Source organism: Balaenoptera musculus, chromosome 3, assembly GCF_009873245.2.
Source record: "Balaenoptera musculus isolate JJ_BM4_2016_0621 chromosome 3, mBalMus1.pri.v3, whole genome shotgun sequence".
Taxonomy (NCBI): Eukaryota; Metazoa; Chordata; class Mammalia; order Artiodactyla; family Balaenopteridae; genus Balaenoptera; species Balaenoptera musculus.
In genome coordinates this window covers 105,371,424-105,392,978 of record NC_045787.1, presented here as the reverse complement: position 1 = coordinate 105,392,978, position 21,555 = coordinate 105,371,424, and the positions used below count along the sequence as shown (strand labels likewise).

At 34.3% G+C, this 21,555-nt stretch overlaps 1 protein-coding gene across 1 annotated transcript in view; it reads left to right on the top strand.

The window, feature by feature from the left end:
- FBN2 (fibrillin 2) overlaps nt 1–21,555 on the top strand; it is a 223,821-nt gene that overhangs the window by 125,199 nt on the left and 77,067 nt on the right. Inside the window, 13 exon segments of the mRNA XM_036848958.1 lie at nt 550–563; nt 565–604; nt 607–638; nt 641–677; nt 1,516–1,547; nt 1,549–1,639; nt 3,301–3,423; nt 8,686–8,838; nt 11,250–11,303; nt 12,898–13,023; nt 14,976–15,071; nt 15,074–15,100; nt 19,628–19,747. Of these exon segments, the coding sequence (XP_036704853.1) occupies nt 550–563; nt 565–604; nt 607–638; nt 641–677; nt 1,516–1,547; nt 1,549–1,639; nt 3,301–3,423; nt 8,686–8,838; nt 11,250–11,303; nt 12,898–13,023; nt 14,976–15,071; nt 15,074–15,100; nt 19,628–19,747 (945 nt within the window).

Sequence of the window (21,555 nt, the reverse complement as noted above, 5' to 3'; positions counted from 1 at the left end):
GTACAGTAGGTTCCTTACTACTTACCAATTTTATATATAGTAGTAGTGTATATGTCAATCCCAACCTCCCAATTTATCCCTCCCCCTGCTTTCCCACTCTGGTAACCATAAGTTTGTTTTCTACCATCTGTGACTCTGTTTCTGTTCTGTAAATAAGTTCATTGTGCCATATTTTTTTTTTGATAACCACATATAAGCGATTCACTTGCTCTGACTTTTAGGTCTTCAACCACTATGTCAGAAGCAACTGCAACCGATAGTTCCAGCGGCACTGTCCTCCACCCTCGTCCTACATTCACTGCACATTCCATTTCATTTTTCTCTTTCTTTCCCTCTTCAGCTATTATAAGTGAGGGCTGTAAAATTGCATAAACCTACCTATCCAAGAAAAAAAGCTGGTGAGAAATGAAAAGTTTGCTGAAGAAGCAACATGATCTTGAATATTACATGTAAAAATAAACTAGATATTTAAAATTACATTATTGTTTATTGTCTTTATCTATAATTATTTTTCCACGGCTAATATTTGGCTATTGTTAATTTTCCCAGACATTGATGAATGCAATCCAGAATGGGGTTCTTTGTAAGAATGGTCGATGTGTGAACAAGATGGAAGTTTCCAGTGCATTTGCAATGCTTGGCTTTGAATTAAACTACAGATGGAAAAAACTGTGTTGGTATGGAAATTGCCTGCTCCTTGCAAAACTATTTTTTAAAGGGATACATTTTATTTGGAACATATATACTATTTTCATGAAAGCTCACACAACACATATGTGAGAGTTGTTCAGATGACTTAGGTAAAATATAAATACATTTAACATAAGACTATTAAAGTGAAGAGACAGGTTTTTTGGAAATGTCATTACAATGAATAATTTACTGCTTCTGGGAAAATTTTCTGTGTGGCATATGTTTAATTGTAAGTAGCAGTTGTTCTTTGTAATTATTAGCAATTACTGTATTTTTGAATGTCGGGGTTATAACACGACAAAATAGAAAAGGCCCACCTCCAATCTGGGGAAGCATAAAAATGTGACATATGTGATAATCAAATCTCTAAATTTTGGTCCTGGTGATGTCTAACAGTGTAGTAAATATCAATACTCCACAGAAATATTCTGTTTGCACAGCAACACGTATTTCACCAACTAACGAAAGTCCAGATCATTTCACTTGCAGTGAGGTTGTCATTGCCTTTATTCTCTCATACAATATAAACATCCCCTGAAATCACTATTAACTTTTTTGGTAATCAAAATAAAACACGACTCATGTGGTTTTAACAGAAACTAAGCACAAAGTTTCCTTAATTTTTTTTCTTTATGTCCCTTACACTAAAGGTCCTTCACGTTTTCTACACTATTTGCCCTCAGTCAGTTGGCATTCATAAGAAAAAAAATCCATGACCACATGGCTCATTTATGCAGTAGAATATGACTGGTGATTGTTTGTAGAAAGAGGGGGAACTGGTTTCCTCAAGGTCAGTGGTGTAAGTCACTTTCTCCTCTGCAGATCATGATGAATGTACAACTACCAACACATGTGTTGAATGGGATGTGCATTAATGAAGATGGCAGCTTCAAGTGCATCTGCAAACCAGGATTTGTTTTGGCTCCAAATGGGCGTTACTGCACTGGTATGTATGGCTTTGAGATAGGAAAGTAACCATGATTGAAACCATCTTTTTTATTTGAATCAATCATGCAAGAATTACTTCAGTTTCTTCATGTGGATTTTGTATTATTCACATCTCTTGCTAATTCAGTACGGCAGGTGTCTGAAGTTTCCTAGAAAAACATACATTGTGGTTTATGGAACACTAATATCTTTATAAAAAATAATAATGGCATAGGAAGAATTAAGGGAATGACAGATTGGTTCTAGCAAGTCTAGAAAAGACAATATAGAAATAATTTCTCTCTACTCTTTGCCTCAATAAAAAAGAGGAAGAAAAAAATCTTGTGTTCTCAGAACTAGATTTTCCACTGTCATTCATTACTGATTTTGCATTATATCTTTTCCATAAGCTAATCCATGGATCATTTGTTACTATATGATTACCTAAAAATCTTACATTGATTTCGTGAAGAAGTAATTTGAATATTCCTAGCAATTGTTTTGTTTATAAAACCCTTTTGAAGGCCAAGCTCTAGCGATAACTTTAGGAAGCAAAATATATGACTCTTGGAAATAAATAAGACTGTATTATGTTTATACTCACAATTGGAATTTAGTAAGATGGAACAAACTTTGCAGTTTTACTTAAAAACAAGTTATTTACAGTTTTCTTCTTTTAGACAAAATTAACTCCATGAATGCTTTCTGCCTTCAATTATACAGACTTACCTGAATACCAAATAATACTCATAACCAATCCCTGTAATTTCAGTGGAATTCTGGGGACAGTAGAGAGTGAAAAATCAAGACTGATTCTTGTATTTCTGAATAAAAGTAGTTTCTTGACTATTCAGGAAAGGGGAGTTCAGTATTAAATAGAAATATTGTAGCTTTGCTGATTGAACTCATGCATGGGATGTCATCTCAAGGTTAGCTGACTTGGATTAATCACAAGATATGAGATAAGCATTCTGTTCCAGTGTGTAGCATGACATTACAGCATGTAACATTTTAGCATTTCTTAAGAAACTTAAGTACACATATAAAGATCACCTAAATCTCACCAGTTCCTACTTTATTGAACTTTTTATTAAATTTTTTAATTACAAATGCTGTAATCCATAAATTTTGAAATGCTCATGATTTGGCAGCCCCGTGTTTGGAAGGCTGTTTCCCTTTGGGGGGAAACCATTTAATGGTGGGTTACAGTTCGTAAATTCAAGCAATTGAATTGAAAATTACAAGGGACACCCCAAATTATTTTGTTATTATGAACTAATTGAATTAAAATTAAAACAGCATCTTAGTTAGAATTTTATGTGTGTGTAACTAAAAGTTAAATACAAACACTGACCTTAGTTTTAAGAATTTGTTTCACTTAACTAATTTGAGTTAAATATCATTTAATATTAAGCTGAATTGCCAAATAAATAATGAAAAATGAATTTGTGAGACTCTTCTAAGTGGTAAAATGAGGCAACTTTCACTCAGTCTTTCTGAAAAATATGTTTGAAAGAATTGCATTTGTGTATAAGATTTGTTGTCACATCTGTGTGTTCTTCCACAAATTATAAAATTGAAAACAAAATGTTGATAATGTAGAGTGGTGGCAACCGGTGAACTCTGTAGTAAAGTTAAATTTACCCAGTAATGGCCCGGCTTGTGTTTCCTTCTGGGCAGATATTGATGAGTGCCAGACCCCAGGAATCTGCATGAATGGGCATTGCATCAACAATGAAGGGTCCTTCCGCTGTGACTGTCCCCCAGGCCTGGCTGTGGGTGTGGACGGACGCGTGTGTGTCGGTAAGTGAAACATTCTGTAATGGCCCCACTGACCAAATGATCTTTGAAAAAGGAATAAAGATATATCTATACAACGGAATCATATTCAGCCATAAAAAGGAATGAAGTAGTGATACATACGAAAGCATGGATGAACTTGAAAACATTATGCTAAGTGAAAGAAGCCACACACAAAAGACCACATAGTGTACGACTCCAGATGAAATGTTTGTGAAGGTCAAATCTGTGGAGACAGAGCAGATTAGTGGTTGCTTAGAGCAGAGAGGGTGAGGGTGGTGGGAGAAGGGGGTGATCGCCAAAGGCATTTTTGAGGTGGTGAAATGTTCTGAAATCAACTAGGATGATGATTGTCCAACTCTGTGAATATGCTAAAAACTATTGAATTGTACACTTTAAATGGGTGAATTCTTTGTATGTGAATTATATATCAATAAAGTGGTTTAAAAAAAATTAACAAAGAGCCCGGCTAGCTCCCTTCAGAAGCCTCTGATGAGATGCAAGTCAGAAATGCTGGAGAAGGAAAAAAAAAATTGTCCTTTACCAGCATTCTGCATAGTGTTAGATAACCACATCTCTAAACACAATGGATTTATATTTTATAATTAATAACTAATAAGACTTGAAATGAGTGCTGTAGTTCTATCTAAATAAACTCTTGTTTTTATCCCAACAAAATTTATTTATTTATTTTTGCCATCTGAGTTTAAAAAATTTTTTTTAATTTTATTTTTATACAATTTTAAAAGTTACTTTCCATTTACAGTTATTGCAAAATATTGGCTATATTCCCCATGTTGTACAATATATCCTTGAGCCTATCTTATACCCAATAGTTTGTAGCTCCCACTCCTCTACCCCTATATTGCCCGCTCCCCGCCCCACCGGTAACCACTAGTTCGTTCTCTATATCTGTGAGTCTGCTTCTTTTCCCAAACAAAATTTTAAATGTAAATAATTTATACAATAGAACTTCGACATATATCAAAAGCTAGAAATGTTTCTAAATAGTTATTCTTCATCACTGTGTAGCTAATGATAGAAACCTGGGAAGAGTATGAAAGAGAATGTATATTTTATTTGAAACCATTCAGAATTCCACTTGGATACTTTTGAGTTACCAGGCATCAGCTTTAAAGAGGCAGGCAAAATGAAAATGTCATTGGCATTTCGAAACCCAACCAACGTGTCCTAATGATAGCAAGAGCAGAGTGAGTGTGCTGTAAAAATACATTGAATGCCGTATTCTTTCCAAAGCACTTTCATGAAACTTCTAGGGTGAATTAGCCATTGTGCACCATCTATTTTCAGGTCATATAGTAAAAGGCAGACATACTTACTGGTTTAAAAGTATATTTGAGAGAAATGAAATTCTTTCTCAGACATAGTTGGCTTTACTTTATTCTTACCTATGGGAATCAAAACATTTGGATTCTGAAGGTTAAAAAAAAAAAGAAGCAACAGCAGATGGAAATAATCTGACCACTTAAAGTTTCATCCACTCTATCCAATCTAGGATTTATTTCAGCTTACAAGATTGTCAGCACTTCGTTCAGGGCTATTTCAAATACGGTAACTAGAAGAATGTAGCTCCTTGCTGCTTAGAGAGCTAAAATATTTTCAGTTGCTTTTTTCCTTTATCTAAATGATTTTGCTGAAACCTGTGGTGAGTACAAAACCAGTTTTGGAGGGAGAAATGATTTTTCTTTTAAGCAACCGACATATGAGTAGTTGTTAGGAATTCAGTGTTCAAACACAAATATTCCTTCCCTTGTCCACATACAGAAAAGGCATTAGAAATTTTTGGGAAACCCTCTCCAGTTTTTCACAATTGTGGGTATTAAACTTTTTAAAATAAAAACACTATTTGTTCTGTGTGTAAAATTATATATTACTGTTCCCTTAACATGCTAGATATGTTTTCTTCATGTCTTCTGACTTTTGAAATGCTTTTAGACGCATTGATTGTTGAGGTTAGAAATGAATCATTACTATGAATTACTATTAGAGTTAGCACTTTAATTTTAGATTTTGTTTGTTCATTTTTGTTTCCCTAGGTAGTGAGATGTGGGTTTTTATTTTCAGAAAATTAAACTACTATTGTAACTAATATGTTGAACAAGCATGACTCACAGGCAGGATATGAACAAAAGGCAACTGTATTTTGTTTTTTTCAATCCTTTAAAAATATATTTTTAATTATTCAATGGGAGCAGTTTATCCAATAAGTAAAGAAGAAAACTCAGGCACCCCCTTACTTTACAATTTTTAGACAGCAAAAATTTATATGACTACATTAGGTAATGAAAATAATCTGAATTTAGCAATTAGAATGTCCAGCATCATATAATAATTAATATTCGAACTTGATTTGAAGTTATGACTTCCCTCCCAAGCTCAGACCTTCATGAGGAAGACATTTCTGACTCCACCAGGCTCAAAGTGCAGGAGGAAATGTGAGAAGGCAGAAGCAGTGACAGTGTCCTAGGGTGGCTTCAAGACTTCTGGGCTTCACACGAGTTTAAAGCCAACTTCTTCCTCGTGGGTGATTTCATGATTATGTCAGGGGCGTTGGCCTGCCCTTCCCGAGATGCAGACACTGCATTTTTCTCCTGGTGGCCACTCCTGGCCAGCCTCTTGTCTTTCTGCAGTCCACTTCAGACAGAGATCTAATGGTGTCTCATCACCCCTCCATGTAGTCCTTTTAGGAACCTCTCTTAGTGTGGCCCATGTCTCATCCATAGGACACGCCACCCTTTGCCCTCTGAACCGAGTGAATAGAGGTTCTACAGTGGGAATAGCCACTCTCCTCTGTGTGCTAGGTGTCCCTGACAGAGTTGGGTACACAGCTCTTCAAGTTGCTCCCTGCGAAGCTCTCCTCTCTTGACCAGGGGTGAGGATGGAAGCATGCCCAACTTGTAATCTGGCTCTTCCAAAAAAATCCTCCTCAAAAACTCTTCTCTTAATTGCTATTCTCTAAATTGTATGCTCGGTATTGGGAGGGGTTTAAGGACCTGGCAACCAATTTTCCATCTCTACTTCCTTCAGGATGGAGTCTCAAAATTCACCTTGTTATATGATATTTAGCACCATGGGATTTCAGCTTAAATTTCCTTTTTAGCATCCTGTTACGTTAGTATTTCAATATCTTCATGAACACTGTTTGACAGTTCTGTCAGGTAAAAGGTTAATTTTTTTCTTTACCCTAGTTCTGCTATTTACTAGCTATGAGGGCTTAGGCAAGATACATTACCTCTCTGTGTGTCCTTTGCTCACTAGTTGTTTTTGAAGATTAAATAAGTTAACATTAGATGTATTTGTGTAAAGCTTGGATGATGTCTGGCACATAAAACATGCCCAATAAGTTAACTATTACAATTATTACTGTTTTGTTAAATCGGAATAGCGATGTTACATCAAAAATAGTCTTAGAGTTGCTGCTTTAAGCTATAAAGAAAAGTTGATACTAAAGAATGAAAAATATAGTTAGCATCTTGTGTCCATACCTATTTTACCTTTGGTAAAGATAAAGTATAATTACCTGAAAAAATCCTTTAGCAATTCCAATTTTTAAGAAAGAAAAGACATGGAGAAATTTGATAACATATGGAACAGGTATAGCTTAGGATTAAGTCCAATCACCGACCAAAACATTCACGTGAGCATGTTCTGATGGTGCTGCTGGTATCGGTGCCTCTAATCCTGTCCACTGGGAACAGTGGCTTGGTTACATTGAAGAGAATAATGTGAACTAAGGTTCCAGTGTGGGGTCTTTGAAAAGGAAAAAGTCAACTGTCTTCATTAAAAATAGAAGTGAGTACCATAGGCTTTTTATCAACTTGCTTCTAAAAATTGTTCCTGGCTTATGTTCTCAACATGAAAACAAAAATAACTTTGACCATTCTATGATGCCTTTTGAGATAAGTGGTACCATCCTAAGAACTCACAAAAATCTTATTGAAAATCATGAACTATGTGGTATTTGTGCATATTTGTCATTGTGTTGAGTCCTGTTCTTATGTGTAACTCAGAGCTGACTGCCAAACTAGGCCGTAGCAAAAGCAGAAAGGGACAGCACATCCCCTTCCCAGGGTTGGTGTGGTAAAATCTTATGACCTTCTTCTATTTGAGCATACACAGATCTCATTGTTTAATGCAGCCACACATCTCATTGTTTTAACGGGAAACATCACCACATCGTAAGACATAGGTGACTCACTTTGTGTAACAGGCAGATAAAGTTATTTCCAACAAGTTATGAATAATTATAGATATTTATAATAATGGTTATCTCTTTGATGGAATTGCCATATCAATAGACTGCTTAAAAGCTCTACTGCTTCTCTGGCCTGTATGATGATCTGAGTTTTTTTTATAGTTCACCATTTACCATCTCATAAAGTTGTATTATATTTTATGAGAATTTAGAATGAGAGAACTAAGCAGGATACGCTTCTTTGGGGTGTAACAGGACATAGTAGAAAGAGGAAAAGTTTTGGAGGTCACACAAGCCTGAGTCTGAATCCCAGCTCAGACAGTGGATAGTCTACAGCTTTGAGGTACTTGTGTAACCCCTCTGAACCTCAACTTCCTCATCTATAAAAAGTGGATAATCACTATCCTATGCAGTTGTTGACCTGAATGTTCAACAAGATAATGTCTGTAAAGCAGCAAGCACAATGCCACAGATATATAGTGATAGTTATTGAATATTATTTGTATAACTGGATTTATTGAGAGTCTGCAATGATTAAAACATAGTCACAACAGTAAACTGGGGGTTGAAGAGAAAGGTCACCTAACTCAGAAATTTAAGTAAGAAAGTTCATGACCAAGCAGTATCATCTCAAGGTAGTTTAACTGCACTGCACTTCATTGTTCATAAGAACTTCTAAAATAGAAATAATATTAAATGTAGTCAGTGATTAGAGCTCTAAGTCTTGTTTATAACTGTGGAAATATACCTGGCTCAGTGAAAGGCCCTTAAGGAAAAGTGGGATAATTGATGCTTGTGTAGCACATAAAACTTCTTGGAGAAAAAAAAAAAAGAATTGTTGATAATGCATTTATTCTTTTCCTCTCTCAACAAACATTTGTTGATTTCCTAACACTATAAGATGCTAAAGATACAAAGAAAAAGAAAAGTGGCAGATGCCTTCTAGAAGCTTCCCATATAGTGACCACTTAAGTTACAAGAAGCCTTCAGTTTTGAAATCTCTTTGTCTCTATCACTGTCTCAAATCATTGTTCTTCTGTCTCCTTTAGATACTCACATGCGCAGTACATGCTATGGTGGAATCAAGAAGGGAGTGTGTGTCCGTCCTTTCCCTGGCGCAGTGACCAAGTCTGAATGCTGCTGTGCCAATCCAGACTATGGTTTTGGAGAGCCCTGCCAGCCATGCCCTGCTAAAAATTCAGGTAGTCACCTTCACCAGTTTCACACCTGATAAAGAATCTAGAAATGTCACATGAGATATTTGGCCAAAGAGTACCTCGGCTCTGAAGTGTTTTGTCTTTATTTTTAATGGAAGAAAAGAAATCCAAACCTGTGTTGATATGTGAAGCATATAATAAAGAGATCTGTCTTGTTTTTACTTATGATCTGTAGGCAGAGAGAACACGTGGTGAATTTTATGATTATTTATTTATTTTATGATCCAATTATGACTGTTACAATGGATTCTTTACGTGAATATGTTAGCCTCAAAATCTTCCATCCCTTCTGTCATTCTGAAGATAAATAGCATAAAATTTACGTATCACTTTCAAGGTTATAATAAGTTCATGAGAACCTGGTTTTATTGATTTATTTTTAATCTTTACACAGAATGGTCTTAGGCTGCAGTCTATCAGAAGTTCCAGTCTATCAGGAATCTATCAGTAGTTCCAGAAAGTCATAAATTTATTTCTGAATGTTGTCATAAATTATAGGCACATTAAACAGTTTAATTCTTTGACTATTCTATGACTTGTTCATATTTTTATGAAAACTGTATTGAATAGATGTAAGTACGGTAGGGAATCAAATAAACAATCTCTTTTCCTTTAAAGTTGGGAATAGTTGAAAATATAGGTAGGCAAACATATAAATTACAGTTTAGTATGATTGCTGCCTTAAAAGGAACATAAAGTACTGGGAGAGCACAAAGGAAGGAGCAGTTAGTTGCCTGGGGAGGCTGGGAAAGACTGCACAGAGGGGTGGAGGCTTACTTTGGTCTTGAAAAAAGGAATAAGAACTTCCCAGGTAGAAGGTGGAAGAAATGAATTCCAGCAAAGGAAATGGCTTATAATTCTGTTAAAAATCCTAAATGGACTGTTGAAACCTTAGCAAAATGGTGAGAGTCCCTCTGGAAGAATTACTGAGTATGACATTTTTTAAAAAGAGGAGTTAATGAAGGAAGTCTTCCCCTAAAATTTTAAGTGAATTATGCATATTATGAAAGAAGTGCAAAAATTGATAACAAGACTACGTAAAAAGATCAGTGACTAATAAAATTAGTTATGAATATAAGTGGAAATATAGGACACAATAAAGATAGCATTGAGATCAGTGAGAACAAATTAAACTAAGTAATTAATATTGTTGATAAATATTGGAAAAAATATGAAGTTAGCTCCCTACATTAAATGTTACAAAATAATTTTTTTGTAGAAGATACAAACTTTTTGTCGTCTTGTAATGACAAAGGACTCTCAAAACAAACCCCAAAGACTAAAATACACATATAAATTAGAAAAATATTTTATTTAATTTATAAAGAATTTACATTAATCAATAAGGAAAGTTGAAATCCTCTATAGAAAAAAGTACAGTGTACACAGACAGAACTTCACAAAGCAGAAAGGCAAATGGTAGAGTGCCATATAAAAAGATGTCCAATCTGTCTAAAATTAAAAGTTTAAAAAGGTGTCATTTTTGTTTATTAGATTGGTAAAATACAAATGATTGATTTTCCCCAGTGTTGGGGAGGATATACAGAAATGGGTACTCTCTTACATTGGTGCTAGAAGGGTAACCTGGGATATTTAGGGAGAGGGGGACTATCAAAAACCTTAAAAGAGACATAAACTTTGAGCAGTTTTACTTCCAAGAGATTAACCTAGTGATAGAATTGAACTTTGTATTTTCTTATTATAATTGCAGAAAGTTGAACAAACCTAATTTCATCAATAAGAGATTGATTGAATGAGTGTGGTAGATCCACATAACTGAGAAAAGATGTTAAATCATCTATTATGAATAGGCTATTACATGAAATGTCTACTGTAGAGTACAGAGGGTCCAAGCCTCCTCGCCACTTACAACCTCTATGACCTGAGCGTGTTACTTCCCATCTCTATCCAAGCTCTCTTGGGAGTAAAAGAGGAAAAATAACAGTATCTAGTTTGTGGTATTGGGAGGATTAAATAAATTATTAGATGCAAAATGCTAGAACAATACCAGGCACATCATGTAGTAAATGCTATTTATTACGTAAGTGTTTTCTATTATTTTATTATTGAGAGGAGAAAAAAAGCTAAAAAGCAATCTCTGTTGTACAATTTAGATTTTTTTAAAGTTTACATAAGTAGAAAATATTTGTAATGTTTATCAATATATTAATGAAATTCAGGGTGATAATCACAGTTATTTTTATTTACTTTTCTATGTTTACCTGTGATTTTGGAATTCTTAAAATAATTATGTGCTAGAAAATGGTCCTTTTTTTCATTTTAAGTTATTGCAGGTAATTCTTCTTAATGATAGTTTTGGAGTTATGTAAGTGACTTGTGTATGGAACAGATATAGTTTAGAGTTTTTGATTTCTCTATTTGTTTTTATCTTACAGCTGAATTCCACGGTCTTTGTAGTAGTGGAGTAGGTATCACTGTGGATGGAAGAGGTAGCTCTATTCAATTTTCAATCTTATAATAATTATATAGTTTTATAGCTTTATTATTATAATATTATAGATAAGATGTATTTAATATTATAAAAATATATCAGTATAAAGTAATAAAATAAATTGTCTCCTAGAACAATGGTTATAAGCTAGATGATATCAATCAGTATGTAGATGTGCATTTTTCATAGTAGATAAATATTTATCTGTTAAATATGTGTTGTTTAAAATGTCACTAACAAACTACAACTGTGATTTTATGGATACCGTCACTTAAGAAGAAGCTAGAGCTTGTAAAAAAAAAAAGAAAAACAAGACAATTTAAAGAAAAATGTTAAATAATGGTGCTGACATGGTTTAAACAAAAACAATCTGTAAGAGATATTTGATATGGATCTTTAAGAGATATTTGAGATATACTGCCCTAAAAATAAATTGACTATTTATGGCTAAGAATACTAAAATGTTTCTGTCCAACCAAAGAAGTACAAGGTTTCATTAAAGTTTTCTTTTTTTTAAATTTAGCACTATGATTAACAAAATTCCAATATAGAACTTGAATATTAAGTACATATGTGTTTATAAAGTTATTTTATATGTTAATAGTGTCCTTTGTTTTTTTAAAATAAAATTGTAGGGTGCTATTAATCTTTAGTTTACATATATATTCTAATACTTTCATGTTTGAGGAGACTTTAGACAAATTATAGATTAATTGACAGTAAATATCACATTTTTTGCAAAGAACATCAGAAACCAGAGTAAAGGAGCAAACTTTTACAATGATGTTTCTCCCAAAAATTAAATTAAAAGACTGACATTTCTGGAGTATTTAAGGCTTCCCAAATTCTAGAACACAGTAGTTAGGATTACAATTTGAGCATAGTTACCAAAATTTTATTTTATGCTGACTCCGTTTTTTTATTCCCTGTCAAAATGGCCTCCCCAACAGAGCCAGCTGCCCGTTGCAACTAGATGGTTGCGCATACAAGCACATCATTCCTCAAGTCCCACGGCCCACGGGTGACAGAGAGTAGTCATGTTCATGGCTTGTTGTAAAACATTGTGTTCTCAAGCATCCACATTTGAACTGTCCTCTCCATTAATTTCAACTTATCAACAATGAGAAACATTTAATAAGTATCATATTACTTAGTTGACTGTAAAAAATGATAATAAAATAGAAATATTCCAGGCCTTCAGGACCATAAAATTATACAGACACCCTAATAAATCTTTGCCTTTTAATTAGATGGTTATAATACCTATCAAGTTGAGTTTTCCTTTGGGTTTTGAGCCAACAGTCTATAAATTTCTTTATTAATTTTATCATAAATGCCAGCCCATTACATGGCTTAATTCTTTGAATTTCTGCCAGTTCCCTTCATTTTTCTTTTGACTTACCAGGAAGTGTCCCATATCTCTCAATTTTATTCTCACTCCTTATTTTCATTTCCTTTCCCTTTCTGAACGGCAGACAAATTGGGGGTTTGCAGGGTTAAACACTACGTATTTTGAGTGATCTTTACTAAACATACATGTATCAACAGACAGTAAGTGGCTGTGAGCGTTAAACTTTGAACATTTAATGCAGATATCAATGAGTGTGCTCTGGATCCTGATATATGTGCCAATGGAATTTGTGAAAATTTACGTGGTAGTTACCGTTGTAATTGCAACAGTGGCTATGAGCCAGATGCCTCCGGAAGAAACTGTATTGGTAAGTTATTTGTTTTATTATACAAGAGCCTTTTGTATCATTTAATCCCATGGATTATAGGAGAAATCAAACTACAAAAAAATGAGTAAAACTAGAGATCTTACAGTTTTTCTTGTTTCCTTTTTAGTGCAGAGATATAAAACTATGGGAATCAAACAAATGCTGTTACATAGTAACACAATTTAGTATTTAAATTATTTTATTATTTTTAGTAATTAAATTACTAAATTTTATTATTTTTAGTAATTAAATTATTTTTTCCCAAGTGAATGGACACAGAGTCAGTTATCGGCCTGTTATATCTGCATATATCTTAATCCTATAATTTTTCACTAGGAAGTGAGATTCAAAAATTAATGAGGCAGTGTGGATAATAATAAGTTAAGAAAATTAAACATGACAGGTTGACTTAGAAAGAAACAGTTGCTGCAACATATCCAAACATGATAACTGAGATGGGTGTTTCCTTTTGTAATTTATAAGGGAATGTTTGAAAAAACTCAAGTATGTAGTTCATATATTCAAGAATTTGTGAAGAATCTAGATTTTCCCGTGGAGCACTTGAGTTCACTTTTATAAAACGAATGTTATTCCATCCATTATTATATATAATAATTTTTACATCTAACCACTGATGGCTCTTACATCCAAGTCTTGATGATTATGATTAGAAAGAAATACATTTTTCTATGTTTATGGCTCTGGGTTTTATTACTGATTTATGTTATTATATATCCATTTCACCTTGGGTTGAAGATATACATACAGATGGATATAGCTATATTAAAATCATGTACTTACAACAGATTTTGATATCTGTTGGGAAGGGCACCAGCCAGAGATTGTTGAACATTTATAAAAATATGCAAACCAGCTAGTTTTTATTCCCCAGAAGCAAAGTTGCTTCCAGCATAGTGTCCAAGTACAGTTGAGCACATGAATACCCTACTGAAAACAGGGAGGTTCAGTGAGCATTCACACATTGAACACAGTTCATGGCACTACTCAACTCTTTAAAGCAGGTACGTGCATAATTTTGATAAAATTAAAACTAGATTTTAAAAATAAAAATGAAGCCAAATTCCAGTTTTAGTTTGCTGGGGCTGCCCTAACAAAGTACACAAAACGGGGTTGCTTAAAACAACGGAAATTGATTGTTACAGTTTGGGAAGTGAGAAGTCCAAAATCAAGGTGTCAACAGGACTATGCTCTCTTAATGGCTTTAGGGGAGAATCTTTCCCTTCCTCTTCTAGTCTCTGGGATTTGCTGGCAATCTTTAGCATTCCTAGGCTTTTAGATGTGTCACTCTAGCCACACATCCGTCTTTCCCCTGTGTGTCTTCACATCAGCTTCCCTCTGTATGTGTCTGTCCCTATGTCAAAATTTGCCCTTTTTCATATGGACTCCAGGCGTTGGTGTCCATACCTATATTGGAATACAACCTACCTGAAGGATCTTATTTTAACTTGATTACTCTATAACAATCCTATTTCTAAATAAGGTCACATTCTGAGGTACTGTGGGTTAGGGATTCAAAATATTTTTTGAGACACCCATTTCAACCCATAGCATGGACTAATGGATAAATTAATTATGATTCAGCCACTTGATAAAATGTATAATCATGAGGGAGATTATGGTGATGCTTAAAATATAATACCGCTGCGGGACAGTAAGTAAATGAAGAACAAAGTAGTAATGTGCCTTTTCCAAAGCATTACACACCTCCCAGGAACTTCAAAACATCTTACAAGTAGCCACAAGAATAAGAATGTTCCATATGAGTAAAACCAAATATATTTTGCTTAGGATCAGGAATGTGCTTTGGATACAAAGAGACTGAGTCAAGGTATGGGGTGAGGAAAAAAGCAAACAACAAAAATAAAACATTTTGGTCACTGTGCTGTTTGTTTCACTGTGTGTGTCTCCTGTCTTCTAACGGTTGCTTCCAGACATTGATGAGTGCCTGGTAAACAGACTGCTTTGTGACAATGGCCTATGCCGAAACACACCTGGGAGCTACAGCTGCACCTGCCCACCTGGCTATGTGTCAGGACTGAGACAGAGACGTGTGAAGGTAGAGCATCTTCCTTCGCTGTGAACAGTAAGCACATGCAATATGCGTGAACCACAAGTACGTTATGAAGCAATAGAGCAGAAAGAATGTTGTTTGAATATGTTTAAATTTTATAATCTCTTTCAGCTAATCTTCCAGTTTTAGAATAGCATAGCACCTAACCCAGTTTATAAAACCATCAGTTTTGTCCCATTCAGATGAAATATCACAACATTTTGAATTTAATGGGGAAAATAAAGTGAAAGGGAGCCAATTTGTTTTACTTGCTAATAAAATGTCAGATTTTTGTTTGTTTTTTTTCCCTTTTTAAGACCACTATGACACATTAGCCTGGGGGAACCTGCACTGTAATGGCAAAGTCAGCTCTTTGGCATTTATTTATGAAATGATTGATAGACCTCAGAGGTTGCCCAGAAAAATATTTGGGGGCTTGAGTAAAAAATGGTCACCCTTAATTAAATTCATAGTCCAAGAAACCATTGTCCTTTGCATTTGACAATTTGCGAAGTTATAATTGGGGCTTAAAGGTCCGTGAATCACTGTTTAAAATCGTCTCCTTCCTTTTCTTTGAGCTCATTTTTCTTCAGTGGAAGTTACACGAATGAGTTAAATGCTTAGGAAAGGCCTCATTTTCAGTAGATACCAGCTGAGCAATGAGTGCCTTCAATTATGTTTTTGTTTCTTGATCAAAGTACTGCGTATTTCAGAATACTCTGTTGTATGACTACTAGTCATTGTTCCTTTTAAGTCTCACTGTGTGGGCCTACAGAAGTGTCCCATGACATTCTCAAATCCAATAACTACTTCCGAATAGTAACTTTTCAAAAAAAAATTCATCTTTAGTTATTTGGAGTAGCCCTTTTCTATCTGTTAAAGTATTTGTTTCCTAGTGACTTCATAGCCAAGAAAACTGCAATAGTAATATTATGCAAAAAGATGTTAACATTCTCTTCATCTTATTGTTTAACTTCAAAGCATTCTTATGAACAGAAACAAGTTAGGACTCAAACAGGATGCCAGAACACAGACGACTTAGCTGAAGTCAATGAAATGCAATTACAAAGTGCAATTCTCAGTTTGGATTGAATTTGAGGGACCACTGAAAAGCAGTAATTAACCTGAAGAAAGAAAAAAAGGGAAGAAGAAAAAAGAAAACCTCGGCATAAAATGCAGTTTTTCTGAACTTAGTTTTGATAACTGTTGAGTTCCCCTCCTATCCACCACCTGTGGCAGGAGCTGCTCAAAGAAAAGCGCACTTTCCATTCCCAACTAAAGTACTTGAAGATTCATCCTGTCCATAGATGAGCAGAGATGACAGGGGGCACACTTAAGAATTTTGAATATTTTCACATAATATGTGTTTAAATTAGCCTAAGCTTCTTAAATGTATTCAACCGGAGTCTTTATTTTCTAGTACTCACTCCCCTCAACACCTCTTATCCTTCAAAATTGCCATGAGAAACTTTGTAAGAGAAAAAAAATTCTAGCCATATTTACTCCATGAGTGTTTTGGAGGGTGGGGGAAGGGATTTCAAGAATTGTGTTTCTTTCCGTTTTGTTTTTATTCCCGACTTTCTACACTTCCTTCTCACTGCCCTTTATCAGTTTTATCTATTGTCTCTTGGAAGATAAGCTTCTGTTAAATATCAGGAAGCTCTGAAAGCAAGAATAGCTAAGGATATCATCTTGATTTAACTGGGAAGCTGATGATTATTAGGACTGGTTTCCCTGTCCATAGCGACAGTACCCTTTGGTGCTATTGTGAGGGAGACACATAACGGGGAACTAAATGGTTGGTGTCTGATTCAGTTTGGTCAGTTTGGTTTGCATACCAAATCATCAATATTTATAGCATATTTCTTCCATTTTAACAAGTAAGATGAAGTTGAAGGGTACTGAGAGGTGAAATACCAAAGGGTAAATAAAAGGGATTCGTCTACTTACGTGAAAAAGTGAAGAGTAGGAGCTAATGGTGTTTGATAGTATGACATTGGATGATTACATAAATATTAAGGCATATTAATACCAAATCAGGCAACAGTGATGGTTAGAAAACATGGTCTTTGCTTATTTTGTCCAAAGGATAATTGTTCCTGATAAACCTGAGCCTTTTCTTTAATACGAAATATGTTTTATTACCTGTCGTTTATAAGAAAGAAGTTCATATTATGTAAATAAAAGAGAAATGATAGAGAAATATTTTGGTTCTAGCCTTATGACATTTGTGGAAATAAAAATGATTTGTTGTGAGAAATCCAACCAAATAACTGTTATTTCTACACTTTCTTCCCACTATTAAGTTATTTGCATTTTATTAAGTGTTTTGCAAAAAAGAAATAGACCTGCAGGCCACGGATATCTTTTTCCCTTGGGTGTCCTCCTTATTTCCAGTCTTGCATTCACACAATAAATTTGTCTGCCTGAAGCAGTTCTCTGCATGCTATTCTTTCTAAACTAATTTCCAAAGACTAAGCAGGGAATTATCAGCCAATTCATTGCTGATTCTAGCTTTCTCTCTATATATTTGCTATATTCACTAATTTTGCTTGTCATTCATGTTTTCAACAGGCTATTTTAAATATGTAATAAATAGCAGTGATCAAGTTTCTCTGATATCTCAAACTGAAGTTACTAAAATTTATCTTACTTTTTTTGTTTGAGCTCTGAGAGTCTGTGAAAGTTAAAATTTTTATAGCAAGCACTGTGGTTTAGATTGTGTTTCCAGTGACATAACTAGTTAAATGTAAACCAGATGTGCTTTGAAGTTTATTTCCAGGAATGTACAGTGAACTGTTTCAGTTCCTGGTTCCACGACATTTATAACATAAAAACATTGTATTTAAAGAAAAATTAAACAGTTTATATTTGTAGCTGTCATGGCATGTGTTTATAGTTTTCGAGTTCATAATTGCTTAATATAAAATAGGGATTTTGAAAGTATATGATACTGACATTTTTCTTTTGGGGAGCTTCTTACAAATAAAATTAGTAGGTAATATATCATCTGTCTTCAGATTAGGTATCTGCTGCTTTTTTGGCTGATTTCTTTTTTATATTGTGTTTTTATTGAAAGAATTTTAGTACTCTGGAATAGATGTTTTCATTCCAAATCTGTGCTATATTTATAAAACCTGCTCTTGTATTTTTCTTTTAAGAGGCTTTCTTGCTACAAATGACCTGAAAGAAAGATGCATTTATATTTCTTCATACAATTTCTACTTGAAGAATTCACTTAATACCTGGGTACTTCTTTAGTAGTTTTGAAATAGCAAAGAAGGAACATAACTGTTTTCCACATGGATTTTTAAGTTTGCATTTCAAGTCCACAGACTTGAAAATCAGTGAGCCCTGCCTTTTCAGAACCAGTTTAGTTTATATTTGACTTGAGATGTTCAAGAGTAAACATTACAATCTTCTAGATATTTATTTGCATGTTTTCCTTGGTATATATAGGATTCATGTTTAATTCAAAGAGGTGTTTAGAAAAAAATAAGTATTATGGTGAACTCGGAAACTGTCGTGTTCAACAAAAAAAATCTTGAGGTACGTTGACCTGTTTCAGATAGTTAATCAAATACAGAAAGAAATCCATGTCTCTCTTCCTTAAATTGAGTGGTTTAATTTATATTGAAGGTCAGTCTTTGATATTGTTTCTAAACACTTTAGCTAAATCTTGTATTTATTTTTAATTAACTCATGTTAAACTATTTAACTTTATTGGCTTGACATTTTGTTTAGTCACCACTTGAGAACATAGGCATACTCTAATTCTGACTGTCATACTTCTGACCGTCAACAGGAATTGTTTAGATTATGGTATATGATTTGATTTAGGACTCAGATCAAATTAATGATGGTAAAGGTCTATTTAAAACAATTAAAAGATTTTTTTCTCTTTTTAGTTTTAGCACAATCAGTTGTGCTTTAAAAATGTCTCACACCAAACATGGAAATGTGAACGGGAAGGTGGATAAGGGCTAGAGGAGAATGCTGTACCCAGTATTAAAGTTTCATCCCTTATTTCCTGATTTGTATCCAGAAATTTGGAATTAAAGCCAGCATTGTGATATGTTGTCTCTACTACAGGCTTTTTAAATTCTTCCAAAACCTCTCGGAGCCACAAATGACAGAAACAGTCACTTTTGTGCACAGCACACATTGCGCCCAGGAATATGTTGCTTTCCATGGAATCAGAATTCAAATTTCCCACAGGAAAATTACATCTCATTGTAGGAGAAAATGAATCCCATTTATGTAAAGTTGTAGTGAAACAGTGAAGATTTAGATGCTAAACCCTTTCAAAATAGGCTGATTCCTGTAGTCCTACTGAGTCCCCAGCCGTGCACATGTGTATTCACACTGTAAAATGCACTTCTCCATTCCCCATTCACTTTATGCCTCATAGAACCATATTAAAATTACAAGAGCCAAGTTTACCAGACATTCTGGCATAGCGTGGCTTGTTGGAATAATATTTTCCAGAAACACATGGCAGCTCTAACAGAATCTTTTCCTTCTGGATTGTAGATATAAATGAATGTGAAAGCAGCCCATGTGTCAATGGGGCCTGCAGGAACAACCTTGGATCTTTCAATTGTGAATGTTCTCCTGGCAGCAAACTCAGCTCTACAGGATTGATCTGTATTGGTAAGATTCATACGTGGTGCTGATGTTTCAGTTTCACTACAAAGATAAGCAGAGACCTCAGGACTTCTGTGGATAAAAACAGAACACAATCACAGGAAGCTAATAATTAGGAGTTACTTCAGTTGTTTTCTCTTGTTATCAAGATAGGAGTACAACATGATAGCATAAACTGGACAGGCTCTTAAATTTTGTTAGATTCTGGGAAGTGTTCCTTTCTTATAAGTATATATATTATGCTATACGTTATAAGCATTTCCATACCACACACATATTTATATTCATTCCCCAGGAATGCCTTAGGCATCAATACAATCAAATCCTTACTGCATACTTTTTATAAACAACCTTCAATGGTAACAGAATGTGATCGCATTTGGACTCAGTTAACAAGACGAGAATTTGAAGAGTTTAAACTTTAAACAAATAGAAAGAATTTATTGTTTTTTTTCATTTCTCCCATCAATCATAAATTTATGAGCTCCAAGGAAGAGAAGATAACTGTTTTCTTGCTTTGGGAAATCTCTAAGAGAGAAAGATTCCAAAACTTCCAAGACATCTTTCAATGTATCTCAAAACATATAAGGTCAGTTTTTGATAAAGATGATAGGAGATATATAAAATGAAATAGTCTGATCTATCACTATAAGCAACCGTTCAGCATATGTAAGGAAAAAAACGACCCCAGTCATTCTTTCCTGCTTCCAGTGTCTATGGCTACACTGGCTAGGTATACATACTTCATATTATTACCTAGTATCCACCTTTAAAGGGAACTAAATATATATTTCCAAGTAGTTAGGGAGATGTTTCAGTTTTACATAGTGCCAAATAAATTGGCTGGTTTTGTTTGTTATCTATTCAGTATCAATTTTCAACTTAGTATTTTCCAAAGACAATAGTATTTTCAGTATTATGTCTGATGCTAGCAATATTTAGCTGGATGCTTAGGGTACCTGTTTGTCACGGGAGGAGAACTGACCAAGTCCAAAGTTTCAATGAAAACCTTCCCTTTGGAAATGCCAACTCTTCATCTCCCAGTGAGGTACAGCTGGTGAAATTTGAGCCTTGCTCAGCTCTCCATACTAGGAAATAGACTGCCATCTGCCTAGGGCATTACTTTTTTTCTCACAGAATTCCTGGTTCGGGGGGAGGACATGTGGGTTGGATCTGGTAAGGCAGAAATATTTTTGCTAAGCCACAGTTTCCAACTGAGATAGACTCGTTTTATTATGCAAAGGAAATGAACTCAGCATTAGTCAATTAATGTCTCGGAAAACTAACTCTGTATGCCACTTGGGCATCAAAGATATCTTAGTTTTTGCTTTGTCATAAACATGTCTGTGATTTTGGCCTTTACCCTTATAGTTATTAATGAAAAGGAACAAAGACTTTTTATTTCCAAGTCATTATGTTGGACACCTAAACACCACCATATTTTTCTCAGCCAATGTGTTACGTGTTTTCATTCATTGTGATCAAATTTGAATATCCCAGCCTAAAGCTGCTCAGAAAGAAATTTACTTAATATTTTTAAATTTTAGACATCATTTTTTCTTCTTTTTTTTATTAAAAACAGAATTCTAGTTTTAAAAAGGGAGTTAATAGTAAAATATACTTAGGAAATATTATAAATGTACTTTTTAATAGGACTGTCAAACGGCTTTAATCAGTCATTAGCCTGCAAGCTGTTCTTGGTAGGGGCCAAATCTCTAAATTTAGAACTGGATAAAAATTCCCTGATGTAAATTAAAAATTTTAAATTGTCAGAATGTACATGAATTAGTTAGATACAAAGAATATTTAGGGAT